This window comes from Coregonus lavaretus (assembly GCF_964263955.1).
Source record: "Coregonus lavaretus genome assembly, chromosome: 22".
Lineage (NCBI taxonomy): Eukaryota > Metazoa > Chordata > Actinopteri > Salmoniformes > Salmonidae > Coregonus > Coregonus lavaretus.
In genome coordinates this window covers 29,128,518-29,143,797 of record NC_140009.1, presented here as the reverse complement: position 1 = coordinate 29,143,797, position 15,280 = coordinate 29,128,518, and the positions used below count along the sequence as shown (strand labels likewise).

Genomic DNA, 15,280 nt, shown 5'->3' with positions numbered 1-15,280 from the left:
AATAACAATATGTACAATATTTACAGAGCTCTCTGCCTAGGCTTCCTATAGTAGTTAACCATCTGCGTTGAGGGACCAAGCTGTAAGCACTATTGCAGAAAATAAAGTGCATGTGAATGGCCTTCATGTTATGTAGTGTAATTATTCACAACATCAAAAGGTGATGTGGTATATGTGATATAGAAACACCACCTACAGTAATTGATTGAAAATCGAGCTACTGTACCTTTAAGGTAAGCGGATGGCTGCCCCCTGCGCTAGAAAGACAGAACAGGAAATATTGTACTTTTTCAAGTGGATTGTGACGCATTAGATTTTTTGTATTTCACACACCAAGGTGTGATTTATTTATTTACATGTTTTACATTTTAGTCATTTAGCAGACGCTCTTATCCAGAGCGACTTACAGTTAGTGAGTGCATACATATTGTTTTTCATACTGGCCCCCCGTGGGAAACGAACCCACAACCCTGGCGTTGCAATCTTTCAAATAAACTCATCATGACATGAGTAGAAAGATATACCCCCATAACACAGATATTTATAATCAAGACTTGTTCTATTTGTGCCCATAATGTCTTATGTTCGCATAATTTCTACTAATTCATAAACATTCACATCTTGAATGTATCGTAACAGTTTACCTCTTATGTGATTGGCTAGCTGTTTCTGTAACAAGAACCACGTGGTTTCTGTGTAGACTTCTGTCATGGCGGGATACATGAAATGGAAAAATGGACCCCTCTCCAAAATAGTTTTGCTAATTGTGCTTTTGTGTATATTAAGTACACACCAAACATCAGGTAGAGTATATATCTAGCTAGGTAATTTGAGGAGGGGGGAATTGATAGCCAATATGAAATGTGAGATGCTAACTTTTCGTTTCCGATGAGGCAAGCTTTCTAACTAACGTGCAAATTTAGCAAACGTTAAGGTCAGGTGAACTAACGTTATAGCTAGCCTGCTTAATAGCGAGCTAACGTTAGCTAGTCTGTCAGTATCCAGGTGAGATTAGGCATATATATTGGAAAGTTAAACTAGTTCCAGAAACTAACTAGATGGCCAGCTGGTGCAACCCTCCTAGTCCACATTCCACAACCTTTACTTGCTTATAGCAAACGTTAGCTATAACATACATCTTCGGCTATAACCAAGTCAGCTAACGTTAGCCAAATACTTAAATCGTGGTCTGTTTCTGGTGTCTCACTTACGTTACTAGCTGAATAACTAGCTAAGCCCTGTCCTGAAAGTCAATGTCGAGCTTGACTTTAGTTGGCTTGCTAGCAGATGTGTAAAGCATACAGAAGTTTGCTGGTGAATACAGTCCGTGCCCTCACATCTTGTAATTTTCACAGGAAGTAATATCAACATAATCAATATCAAAGATGGCCAGGAGTCTGACAGAACAGGATCGAGTCACTTCTGCTATCTCAACCCTATTGTCCCAGGTTGGAAGGAAACATGGACAAGCATCCAGGCAAGAGAAAATAAGCCTAGTCCCAGATCTGTTTGCTCTTGCCAACATTGCTGGCATGCCAGTGAGTGACACGGAGTTGGCATGATGGCACAAACAGGCTGGTTCTCCGATTTTACCAGTTGAATGTAGACACAAATGACTTTTTTTGTATTACAATTTTTCTGAAATATTTTATTAAAGGGATACTTCGAGATTTTGGCAATGAGGCCATTTATCTACTCCCCAGAGTCAGATGAACTTAGGCCATTTATCTACTCCCCAGAGTCAGATGAACTTGTGGAAACCATTTACAGTGGGGAAAAAAGTATTTAGTCAGCCACCAATTGTGCAAGTTCTCCCACTTAAAAAGATGAGAGAGGCCTGTAATTTTCATCATAGGTACACGTCAACTATGACAGACAAAATGATACTTTTTTTCTCCAGAAAATCACATTGTAGGAGTTTTTATGAATTTATTTGCAAATTATGGTGGAAAATAAGTATTTGGTCAATAACAAAAGTTTCTCAATACTTTGTTATATACCCTTTGTTGGCAATGACACAGGTCAAACGTTTTCTGTAAGTCTTCAAAAGGTTTTCACACACTGTTGCTGGTATTTTGGCCCATTCCTCCATGCAGATCTCCTCTAGAGCAGTGATGTTTTTGGGGCTGTTGCTGGGCAACACAGACTTTCAACTCCCTCCAAAGATTTTCTATGGGGTTGAGATCTGGAGACTGGGTAGGCCACTCCAGGACCTTGAAATGCTTCTTACGAAGCCACTCCTTCGTTGCCCGGGCGGTGTGTTTAGGATCATTGTCATGCTGAAAGACCCAGCCACGTTTCATCTTCAATGCCCTTGCTGATGGAAGGAGGTTTTCACTCAAAATCTCACGATACATGGCCCCATTCATTCTTTCCTTTACACAGATCAGTCGTCCTGGTCCCTTTGCAGAAAAACAGCCCCAAAGCATGATGTTTCCACCCCCATGCTTCACAGTAGGTATGGTGTTCTTTGGATGCAACTCAGCATTCTTTGTCCTCCAAACACGACGAGTTGAGTTTTTACCAAAAAGTTATATTTTGGTTTCATCTGACCATATGACATTCTCCCAATCCTCTTCTGGATCATCCAAATGCACTCTAGCAAACTTCAGACGGGCCTGGACATGTACTGGCTTAAGCAGGGGGACACGTCTGGCACTGCAGGATTTGAGTCCCTGGCAGCGTAGTGTGTTACTGATGGTAGGTTTTGTTACTTTGGTCCCAGCTCTCTGCAGGTCATTCACTAGGTCCCCCCGTGTGGTTCTGGGATTTTTGCTCACCATTCTTGTGATCATTTTGACCCCACGGGGTGAGATCTTGCGTGGAGCCCCAGATCGAGGGAGATTATCAGTGGTCTTGTATGTCTTCCATTTCCTAATAATTGCTCCCACAGTTGATTTCTTCAAACCAAGCTGCTTACCTATTGCAGATTCAGTCTTCCCAGCCTGGTGCAGGTCTACAATTTTGTTTCTGGTGTCCTTTGACAGCTCTTTGGTCTTGGCCATAGTGGAGTTTGGAGTGTGACTGTTTGAGGTTGTGGACAGGTGTCTTTTATACTGATAACAAGTTCAAACAGGTGCCATTAATACAGGTAACGAGTGGAGGACAGAGGAGCCTCTTAAAGAAGAAGTTACAGGTCTGTGAGAGCCAGAAATCTTGCTTGTTTGTAGGTGACCAAAGACTTATTTTCCACCATAATTTGCAAATAAATTCATTAAAAATCCTACAATGTGATTTTCTGGATTTTTTTTCTCATTTTGTCTGTCATAGTTGACGTGAACCTATGATGAAAATTACAGGCCTCTCTCTGACTAAATACTTTTTTTCCCCACTGTATGTCTGCTTGCGGTTTGAAGGAAGTTGCTAACTAGTATTGCACAATGACTGGAAGTCTATGGGTATCTGCTATGGGTATTGTGCTAACACTAGTTAGCATTGGCTCGTGAAACTACCTCTAACTTCCTACCTACTGGACACAAATACATTAAAATTGTATCCACGAGTTCATCTGACCCTTGGGAAGTAGATCATGGGCCTCGTTGTCAAAATTCCTAAGTATCTCTTTAAAATATGCAAATGAGGCGATCTCATTAAATATGTGAATATTTGCATATAGCACAAATCCATTCTTATGGACACTGGATGAAGTCAAAGCAATATTTAGGTTTAATTTTGTTTAGACACTCCAGGAGTGGACGTGTCCAGAGCAGATTGTGGATAAATACTAAAGACATGTACATAAAATGCATTTTTGGCAACAACAGAAAAAATCAGTTGGCATGTGGTAAGAGTCTGACTTTCGGGAAATGGCAGTTAAAGACAATTACACTGAATTTAGACTGCCAAACGCCTATTTAGACACAATCACCATCTCTTCAAATTAAGTTACTAAATATAGTCCAGTTTGTAACACTATGAAATGGGCTATGAAATTATGTGTAATTTAATGTACTGAGCTTTGAAATTATTGATGTATGTCCATTTGAAAGATGTTAAAATTCATAAAATTTTTGATGACTGTAGTATGATAAACTAAGGACATTTTTGTTTACTTTTGAAAATACTAATATTAATGGACCAATATACCAACAAATCTCTAAATTGATATGTAGAGGCAAACATTTAATTTCAGCCCGTAGTACCTGGCTTTAAGAGAAAAGGAGTCTCTTATTTGAAAGAGAGAGCCTATATGTTTTGTATTTGCGTGTAGCTAATTCTTGTCTCATTGCCGACAGGTTCGAGTATGGAGCTCGAAACAGCTAAAGGTGACTGTTGTGGAGGACGAGGAGAAGCTGCAGGAGCTAGAACACTTCAGTGTCTGGGGTCTGGTGCAGTACCTAATGCTTGAGCAGACCAATGAAACCACCATCAGCATAAGCCTGTTCAGCCCAAAGACCTGCTTCAAGATCGACCCCATCAACCTTGGAGCACAATACACCGTAATGCCCATACGAAGTAAGTAAAGGGAAAGGTAGGGTTGCTTTGTTAGTTACATGCATATTACACATTGGTTTCATGTGGAATCTTTGCTGTCTCTGCTTTACTCCTGCAGAATTTGACGTTTACATGTTTGTGACGTTCCTGGCTGGAGTGCTGTTATTCATCTTTGCAGACTCACTCAGCAGGTAACTAAATGGATTGTGTTCACATTTTACCCTCTTTTAATGACATGATCCTGATAATCTCGCCTTTGTGATTGACGGCTGCAGGAAGATGTTTAGGGCTGGGGCTGTAGAGAATTTTGTCTCCCCGCGCTGCTGAGGACAATTTTTGTCTGCTCATACAGGAATAATAAAGGCCCAGTGCACTAATTTTGTGGGGGGGGGAAAGTGGTATATTATTATTTTTTATTCTGATTTATCAGGGGGTGCTGCAGCACCCCTACTTCCCGCGGCTATGATGATTGATGTGGTTTTTTGTCGCTATCTAACAGGAGTCAGGTATTCTATTACTCTGCTGGCATGAGCACAGGTATGATTGCCTCCCTCATCATCCTCATCTTCATCATGGCACGCTTTCTGCCCAAGGTAAGAAGTCAACTCTTCTATATCAAGGCCTCATCGCTAATCACACCCACTACTAACACATTTTGATTTGTACAAAGCAAAAAGTCTGAGTGTACCCTGATAGTTCATATTTGGGTGACCTTTCTGATTTCTATAATGTACGAAAGTCATAAAAATATATGTTTAGATTTCATACCCCATATCTTCATTTTCTTTTCTCAGAAAAGCCCATTTTACATGGTGATAGTTGGTGGCTGGTCCTTCTCCGTTTACATCATCCAGCTTGTGTTCAGGAACCTGCAGCTGATTCTGAGAGAGCACTGGCACATGGCTTTTGGTAAATATCAATTGTAATAAACACAATCACAACTCTGGGAACTACCTTGTTTGTCTCTCAAACTTTTTATATCTGTTATGATAAGTTCACAACCATTGCTCCATGTTTATAATAAGAACAATTTAATTAATTGTTTGTCTGTGTACTTTAGGCTATGCTGCAGTGGTTGGGTTTATCAGTTTTGCTGTGTGTTATCGTCATGGCCCTCTTGTGGAGGAGAGGAGTATCAATATCCTGTCTTGGACACTGCAGTTGTTTGGCCTGCTACTGATCTATAGTGGGATCCAGGTTCAGCAAGTGGCGTTGGCCATCATCGGGGCTGCCTTCTGCTCTAAGAACCTGGAGTATTCCATTTCATTGATCCTTCTTGCTTGGCGGTAGATGTTAGTTTTTTATAACTCTAAAGATTCCTTTATTGGTGTTTATTGGCATTTTTAATAATGTTAGAATTCTCATTGTGCAGCAAAGTCAAGCCAACTCTGCACTGGAAGCCAGAGCCTCGTCGGCTGCTGACTGAAGAGGAGTACCAGAAACAGGGGGAGGAGGAGACGCAGCATGCCCTGGAGGAGCTGAGGAAGTACTGCAGTAGTCCAGACTTCAGCAAATGGAAGACCGTCTCTCGACTTGCGTCCCCAAAAAGGTGACAGTCAGTGGCATTGAAATGTATGTACTGCTAGCCTGAAAAGCTAGATTTCGGTCCCAGGGTGAATATTGTCTTTTTAGGTCTACTACTAGTCACATAACTGGGTCTCTTTCCCATTCCTGGTTTGAACTAAACATATGATCAGTGTTGTACAAAAGCTTGATGTTAAAGGCAAAGATATTGTGATCCACAGGTTTGCCGATTTTGCGGAGGGCTCACCTCACCTGATATCGAATGAGGTTTCTGTGCACGCGCAGGAATATGGATCCTTCTTTGAGGATGATTTCTTTGACACGGATGAGGAAAATTATGAGATAAAAGAAGACCTTGGATGGAATGACAGAGACTTGTGAAGATGGATAGATGGGGTTATTTTCCTGTAGCAAGGTTAATGGAGCATAGTGCTGACTTGGCTTTCAACCCTCACTGCTCTCCTCCAACCATAAGACAGGTGCTCATGAATCGCCATGGAGATAGTGGAATCTGGCCATTGCTAGGCCTGTGAGATAATGTCTGGCATCCAGGTTGCGGCATACATTATACTGTACACTGAGTGTACAAAACATTAGTAACACCTTCCTAATATTGAGTTGCTCCCAGAACAGCCTCAATTTGTCGGGCATCGACTCTACAAGGTGTCGAAAGAGTTCGACAGGGGTGCTGGCCCATGTTGACTCCAATGCTTCCCACAGTTGTGTCAAGTGGGCTGGATGTCCTTTGGGTGGTGGACCATTCTTGATACACATGGAAAACTGTTGCGCTTGAAAAACCCAGCAGCGTTGCAGTTCTTGACACACTCAAACCGGTGCGCCTGGCACATACTACCATACCCCTTTCAAAGGCCCTTAAATATTTTGTCTTGCTCATTCACCCTCTGAATGGCACACACACAATCCATGTTTCAATTGTCTCAAGGCTTAAAAATCCTTCTTTTACCTGTTTTCTCCCCTTCATCTACACTGATTGAAGTGGATTGAACAAATGACATCAAGAAGGGATCATAGCTTTCACCTGGATTCACCTGGTCAGTCTATGTCATGGAAATGGAAAGGGAGCAGGGGTTCCTAATGTTTTGTACACTCAGTGTAGATTGCTTATGGCAACCACCCGTTTTGGTTATCGACAGATTCTGATTTGAGAAATGAGAATGTATTATTTCTCAAATTAGGATTGAGTCCTGTGTTTGAATTCAGCTGAGAAACCTATTGGTTAGTAAGAAAAGGTTTATGATCACTAAGAATGCAGCATTTTATTTTCTTGGAGGAATGTCACAACTTTATCTTGGTCTTAACTGCAAGGTCATTTTTGGACAGATATTCTAATGTAGCATGTTTTCTTTGGTATTATTGTTGATTTTACATAGCAGATTTTTTGCGTCATCAAACGCGTACTGATGTAAACGGGGAGAAATGTCGGTATTAAAGCACGATGTTTACAGCCATTGAGCCTGAATTTGTATCATTCAAAAAATGTACGGGAATAAAAACAGTAATGTGTAGGTGAACCATGTGACACATGTCTACATTGGTTAGTTACTTTCTTTCATCTTTTTTTTGTACTGAGATTTATAGATTTCATATCAATCAAATGTATTTATAAAGCCCTTTTTACTTCAGCAGTTATCACAAAGTGCTTCTACAGAAACCCAGCCTAAAACCCCAAAGAGCAAGCAATGCAGATGTAGAAGCACAATGGCTAGGAAAAACTCCCTAGAAAGGCAGGAACCTAGGAAGAAACCTAGAGAGGAACCAGGCTCTGAGGTGTGGCCAGTCCTCTTCTGGCTGTGCCGGATAGAGATTATAAGAGTACATGGCCACTAAAGCCAGATTGTTCTTCAAGATGTTCAAACATTCATAGATGACCAGCAGGGTCAAATAATCAGTGATTATAGAGCACGTGTCAAATTCATTCCATGGAGGGCAGAGTGTCTGCAGGTCTTTGCTGCTCCCACTGATTAGTAAGGAACTCCCCTCACCTGATTGTCTAGGTCTTAATTGAAAGGAAAAACCAAAAACCAGCAGACACTAGGCCCTCCATGGAATGAGTGTGACCCTCCTGTTACAGTGGGTGCAACAGGTCAGCACCTCAGAAGTAAATGTTAGTTGGCTTTTCAAATCTGAGCATTCAGAGGTCGAGACAGCAGGTCCAGGACAAGGTAGCATGTCCGGTGAACAGGTCAGGGTTCCATAGCCGCAGGCAGAACAGCAGAAACTGGATCAGCAGCACGACCCCCCCCCCAAAAAATTGTAAAGTGGTTATCCCACTGGCTATAGGGTGAATGCACCAATTTGTGAGTCGCTCTGGATAAGAGCGTCTGCTAAATGACGTAAATGTGCCCTTGAGCAAGGCACTTAACCCTAATTGCTCCTGTAAGTCGCTCTGGATAAGAGCGTCTGCTAAATGACTAAAATGTAAATGTAAAATGTACTGGGGGTGGGGACTGCCAGGAGTCATCAGGCCAGGTAGTCCTGAGGCATGGTCCTAGGACTCAGGTCCTCCGGAAGGGGAGAGAGGAGAATTAGAGAGAGCATACTTAAGATCACACACGACACCAGATAAGACTGGAGAATTACACCAGATAGGACAGACTGACCCTAGCCTGCTGGTACATAGACTATTGCAGCATAGATACTGGGGACTGAGACGGGGTTCGGGGCCACTGGCCCGTCCAAAATTACCCTCCGACAGCATATCACAAGCATTGCCTTAAAAATGGATAATACTTATATACTGTGAGATATTGTACTTATGTATTCTGGCCGCAATTATTTATTCTGTGTTGTAGAATTGGCTATGTATATACCTGTACAGATCTGGTGGCCAGGTAGTTTTGTACTGTTTACTGTAAATAATCATGTGGATGTCAATAAATTTATGATATTGTAAAATACCACTTCATATTGAGACATAATTTCCACCAGTGGAAAGCCCACTCACCTGTTGCCTGTAGAAGGGGAATACTGAGAGGAGCAGAAAGCCCTAGAAAGATAGTAGTACTGAATGATGCATTGTCTGTATGAGTTGTACTGAAACTGCTCTACACGAACAACAGGGGGTGCAATACACCTTTTATGTGGATATACAGTATTTCACAGTAAGCATACCGTTATGCTGATGTGCAGTTACAGTAGTCTCTGGAGAGGTGGGTTGCCTCCCACAATAACCTGCAGTCAGAGAAGACTTATCTTTCCCCACCCACTTTTATTTGAGGTTCTCAAGCTACTCAGGGACAGTTACCTAGAATCCCCAAAGTTTTACTGATGAGTAAGAGCAGAGAATGTTCAGAAAATGTATTTACAAACTGAATAATGTATATATTTTTCTTTTGTTCAAATTTGGGAAAAATATATAGTTTCATGAGAAGTTGTGGTTTCTTAGAAACCTGAGAGGATCATCCAGGAATATGCAGCTTTATGTGAAACTTCTAGGGTACTTCTGATATGCTTCAGACAACAACCTATACTCGGAAATACAGTTAATAAATGACACAATACCCCTGTATCTAACAGAATGCTGTTTATGGCCATAGTCATAAATACTGTCTTCGTAATTTTTGCATGTTGTAATTCAAAGGCATGCATCATCAAATCTGTGGTTTTGAAATAAAAAAGTGGAAGCAGAACCATTGTCGATGACGTATTGCTCTATATTCTGGTTTTAGGGTAAACTTGGATATTCATCATCAGGTAATGTGGTTGTAAATGGGGGTATCAACATGTATCCAGGCAGTATGGCTAATTGGTATATTATTATACTGTATATTCATGACTAGTTTGGGTATCTTCTGGTATTTAGGGACAAACACCCCATACTTTGACTAACTCAAATGTTCACCTTGACAGCCTTCAATATTACCAGGTTTTAGAATAGATTGTCATCCTGTTAGCTGCAATTCACAAGCCAGGTGGTGCAACACTTTTGCTTTTCACTTCTACCTCTGAAAAGGTGACACAAATGTTGTTTACAATCCAGACAGTGGATGTGAGTCCGACGACCCCATATGGGTTTCTGCAGTCTGTCAGATCTAGATCATTTGCATGTGCTTCCCAGGTAAACAGATTGGCATGTTCTACAGCGTAGTCAAATCATTACCCAGGACACCATTTCCCCTATGCTACTTCCCCCAGGAGAGCAAACACACCACCTCAGAAGGGAGACACCTCATAACTCAAATGCAAACATGGTCATAGCTCAGGCGGAAATCCCACTGGTCTATCAGCACATCACAGGAATTGGGATAGCAGCCCACACAGGCCTCATGTAAAGTGCGTGGAGTTCCCCAGAATCCCCACAGCCATGCCCACAGCCATGCCCACACAGGCAATCTGAGAATTTACATGATGGTCCGTCCGACCCCTCACTGTACAATGTTACTATACTCCTAACTGTGTTACTGTCGTTGTTCCTCACTGCTGAACATTCCCCTTAGGTTTCCCTCTTATATCATTCAAAACCCACACCATCCAAGGAATTACAATAGGAACATTATGGGATTAGATGAGAGCAATCAATGCAATAATTCAACTTTGTCTTGTGTGTATTTATTAATCTGCTACACAGTGCACTTGTGTACAAAATGCCAATGATGTATGCCCCTGGATGTAGCCCAAATTTCCACACAAAGACAAAGTATTTAGATGTAGGCTGAAGAATCAATCCTAATATTGAATGTTTATTTTTAGGCACTATCACTTATTGAGAATGCTCACATGGAAATGTATATCCAATAAGTCTACACATGGATTGGTCACCAAACTAAATTGAAAAAATGTGGCAGCCAACTGAAAACTTGAAGGCATCGCAAAGACTGCCAACATTCTATTTGTATGGCGTCCACCATTCTATTTGTATGGCTGCCACTATCCTAAACTCTCTAATCACACATTCTAATGTGTGGACATATACATGTAATTCTATGAAGACTTAGTTTTCAAGGTGATGAAGTTCACATTATAGCTCTTTCTAGAAAACAATGGCAAATACATGTTATCTGACCATAGAGAGAAGAATGGTTTGAGGATACATGCACATTGCATACATACATCATGAATGTTAAATAATGAAAACAAATATAGTGAAATAAAGCTGAGGCCACTCAATAACTGTTAATCATATAGCTTGGCATTCAGTGCATTTTGGTTCCTTTGTTTTTGGTCACAGAGGTAACATGAACTGTGCAATAAAAACAACAATTTCCTTCAAACAGCTCATGAAGTTACCGAACATGTCTTCTTCACTTCCGCCTCTCGACCTTAGAAGTGAACTACACATAAATATAAATCCGATATTATCCAGTTGTGTCAGTACTTATTGATCCCAAATATTCGTACTCCATGGAACAGGGGCAGCTTTGGAAGGAGGACACTGAGGAGAGAGCCTGTATTGACCAGGAAATGCGTGGCATCGTACTTGGTGTAGAAACTGGCAAGAATATACCTGAAGAATTAACAGATAGTTTAGGGTTTTTATTCAATGCTGATAACAAACAAGAATGCAATAATTCAATAGTTACTTGTCTACATTAATTTATCATTGCAATCCATAAGGAAAACTTAAGAAAACAAAACAAAGGTTTTGCTCCAAAGCACATGGATAATACTAGTATGCACAAATGTTCTGTCTTACAGTACAATGGGTGAGATGGTGAGGAATTTGCGTGAGGATGTGAACTGGATGCCGTTGTCCATCTGTTCCCAGTGTGTGAGTAAGCGAGCTTTGCCCTGGTCCGGTGTCTCAAAAGGAGTTCCTTTCACCGTGTGCAGAAACAAGTACATCACCTGTGGTGGACAGATCAAACATACACTATATATACAAACGTATGTGGACACCGCTTCAAATCAGTGGATTCGGCTTTTTCAGCCACACCCGTTGCTGACAGGTGTATAATATCGAGCACACAGCCATGCAATCTCCATAGACAAAACATTGGCAGTAGAATGGCCTGTACAAAGGAGCTCAGTGACTTTCAACATGGCACCGTCATAGGATGCCACCTTTCCAACAAGTCAGTTCGTAAAATTTCTGCCCTGCTAGAGCTTCCCCGGTCAACTGTAAGTGCTGTTATTGTGAAGTGGAAATATCTAGGAGAAACAACGGCTCAGCCGCGAAGAGGTAGGCCCACAACGGGACCACTGAGTGCTGAAGCACGTAACAATTGTTTGTCCGGGGTTGCAACACTCACTACCGAGTTCCAAGCTGCCTCTGGAAGCAATGTCAGCACAATAACTGTTTGTCGGGATATTCATGAAATGGGTTTCCATGGCCGTGCAGCAGCACACAAGCCTAAGATCACCATGCACAATGCCAAGCGTCGGCTGGAGTGGTGTAAAGCTCGCAGCCATTGGACTCTGGAGCAGTGGAAACGCATTCTCTGGAGTGATGAATCACGCTTCACCATCTGGCAGTCCGATGGACGAATCTGGGTTTGATAGATGCCAGGAGAACGCTACCTGCCCGAATGCATAGTGCCAACTGTAAAGTTTGGTGGAGGAGGAACAATGGTCTGAGTCTGTTTTTCATGGTTCGGGTTAGGCCCCTTAGTTCCAGTGAAGGGAAATCTTATCGCTACAGCATACAATTACATTCTAGACAATTCTGTACTTCCAACTTTGTGGCAACAGTTTGGGGAAGGCCCTTTCTTGTTTCAGCATGACAATGCCCCCGTGCAAAAAGCGAGGTCCATACAGAAATGGTTTGTCGAGATCGGTGTGGAAGACTGGCCTGCACAGAGCCCTGACCTCAACACCAACGAACATCTTTGGGATGAATTGTAATGCTGACTAAGAGCCAGGCCTAATCGCCAAACATCAGTGCCCCGACCTCACTAATGCTTTTGTGGCTGAATGGAAGCAAGTCCCCACAGCAATGTTCCAACATCTAGTGGAAAGCCTTTCCAGAAGAGTGGAGGCTGTTATCGCAAAGGGGGTACCAACTCCATATTAATGCCCATGATTTTGGAATGAGATGGTCGACGAGCAGATGTCCACATACATTTGATCATAGCACACCTCTGTTAGATCAACAGACACACTCGTTAGTCATTTCAATGTCATAAGTCTGCATTACTCTATTGTTCAAAATTATGGGGATCCAATAACTTAAATTGCTATAGCTATCAAAAAGACGGGCTTAAATTGATTTCAATGAGGCCTACATTTGATTGGAAAAACAAAAAACAAACTATAAAAACTTGTTCTGACCAGATTATGGATGACATTTGTGAGGGTCCAGACGAGGGGCACTGTGAGGACAGGGATGCTCAACAGGACGACGTGCAGCACGGTGACCAGCAGTAGGTATGCCAACCAGATCCCTCTGCTGTTCATCACCTGTGTGTTGGGGTTCACCTCACTGTGAGCCACGCCCACATTCATCCTGAGGGAACAGGGGATGATTACAAATGATGGTCATTGGACATTGAAGCTTAAGACACGCTTGATACAGGAAACATTGAAGCTTAATACAGGAAAGGAATGTACAGGATCTAGGCCTACGGCTTGGAAAATTCCTATTAATTTCTAGAATTGAAGTTTGATGTTAAATGGAACATTTGAAATAGCAGATTATTTTATTGGTGTATGAATAACATAAAATCTAGAATTCAATTCTGAGAAAATGTTACTAAACAAAAGGAGAATGAGTACACATTTGCATATTTCACAGAGTTCCCTCAATTACTCATTTCACAGATCAACATGAGAAGATGAGGTATAGAACATTGATGTCAAGTGGGAAGTAGAAATCTAGTGGCCTAGTTCTCCTTCCAGTATGTCACTAGGCCAGGTAAAGTGACCATCTGTTATTGCATCTTATTATAGTGGGTAGGTAGCTATCAACATACTGTACATATTTCATGGCTTGTATATATATAAACAAATCTATTCCAATCCAAGTGGATTTGAGAAATTGAGAACTCTGCCACTGATCCACACAGCCATGATCCCTCCCTTCAGACTGGCTATCTACTACCAAAACTAGCTAATATATTGTTGTGGATATAGCAAGTGGGTCTAGCATCAACTCATCTGACTGAGTAGCTCATGCAACTTTAGGCCTGATTTGGTGACTACAGTCGGTCATTTAGAAGTTAGCTAGCTAGCTGATATGTACCCACTGATCTTTGAAAAATATTACTTACAAATGCCTCATGAGCTTAGTTCAACTGTCGTACCCCATCAGAACCCAAAATATAACCTTCCAATATTTGGAAACAAAGTAAATGTAAACAAACACTGTATTGCATAATAAACATGGTTAAAACTACCCTTACAAAAAAAGATCGCAGTTTTGAAACTGAAGTAAAAGTGCAGTAACTGCAGTCAACTGTGGTATTGCAGTTATACTGCAAAATTACTGCAGTAAAAAACACTGTATATACTACAGTGTACTTCAGTTATACTGCAATCTTTTTTCGTAAGGGTATACTTTTGATATCATGGATGGTCAGTCCTTGCATCCATAGCTCTGGGGAGTTCGCTTTGTTATTGTTTCCACTGCTGATTGCTGCTTTACCTAAAATCTAGCTAGCTAGCTAACTCCATCAGCAAGCTGGCTAGCTAGCTACTGTAGCTAAATAACAACAGCTGTTTGTGCCGTGAAAACTAAGATTAATTTGCAACATCTACTTAGATTATGTGAACAGGTGCTAACGTATGACATTTAGCATGTTAGACCAAACTTTCCTTACAATCTAGCTAGAAACTCACCTTCTATTGTAACCAGGAAATCCCTAAACATGCTCATTCCATTGTTCGTTTAGGATTGGCTGTAATGGTGGCATGTCAGTTATTATCAGTTTCGGATCTTACTGAACAACAGCTTCCCTTATAATAAAGTTATAATGAGTGAGTGGGCAGAAAATACAAAATATGCATAATTGTTTGGGGGAGAGAAATAAAATACAAAATAATTGTATTCAAATGGTGGTTGTTGATTATGAAATAAAACAATCCCCCTGTCCTCTGTTGCCCTACCAAACATGTCATAGTCCTTTTGATAAATAAATATATATAGGCTATTAAAAGTGTGGTCCTGAGTGTAAATTGGGCCTCCAATTTGCTACTGGCACTCTAAATATTAATTTACAGATGTAATGCAAAAAATGTATACTTTTGCTGGACCATGAAATGGGCATCTTAAAGCTTTTGCTCATGTATTACCACTATGTCAGTGTGCTTTTTAATGAAATGTCTTCAAAAGAGTTCTGCCCATTCAGTGAAGAAATTTGTCATAAACCAAACTTCCTTGTATACATTAGCTTATGTGCACTGAGTGCAAGTTCCTTTTTTGGGGATA

The 15,280-nt window shown here is 41.2% G+C and overlaps 2 protein-coding genes across 2 annotated transcripts; one reads left to right on the top strand and one right to left on the bottom strand.

Annotated features, from left to right (window-relative positions):
* The first annotated feature begins 702 nt into the window (after nt 1–702).
* On the top strand, nt 703–7,427 carry LOC311149812 (nuclear envelope integral membrane protein 1-like). The gene is made up of 9 exons (XM_084187037.1): nt 703–803; nt 1,356–1,477; nt 4,236–4,455; nt 4,553–4,625; nt 4,934–5,027; nt 5,229–5,343; nt 5,495–5,720; nt 5,807–5,983; nt 6,180–7,427. Exons 1-9 carry the CDS (start codon nt 710–712, stop codon nt 6,337–6,339), a joined length of 1,281 nt encoding a protein of 426 aa, XP_084043163.1. The 5' UTR covers nt 703–709; the 3' UTR covers nt 6,340–7,427.
* Nucleotides 7,428–9,487: 2,060 nt separating this feature from the next.
* On the bottom strand, nt 9,488–14,796 carry LOC311150423 (ORM1-like protein 2). Its single transcript, XM_084187899.1, has 4 exons — nt 14,692–14,796; nt 13,186–13,360; nt 11,612–11,763; nt 9,488–11,422 (listed from the first exon to the last, which is right to left on the bottom strand). Exons 2-4 carry the CDS (start codon nt 13,357–13,359, stop codon nt 11,287–11,289), a joined length of 462 nt encoding a protein of 153 aa, XP_084044025.1. The 5' UTR covers nt 13,360; nt 14,692–14,796; the 3' UTR covers nt 9,488–11,286.
* Between the last annotated feature and the right edge of the window lie 484 nt (nt 14,797–15,280).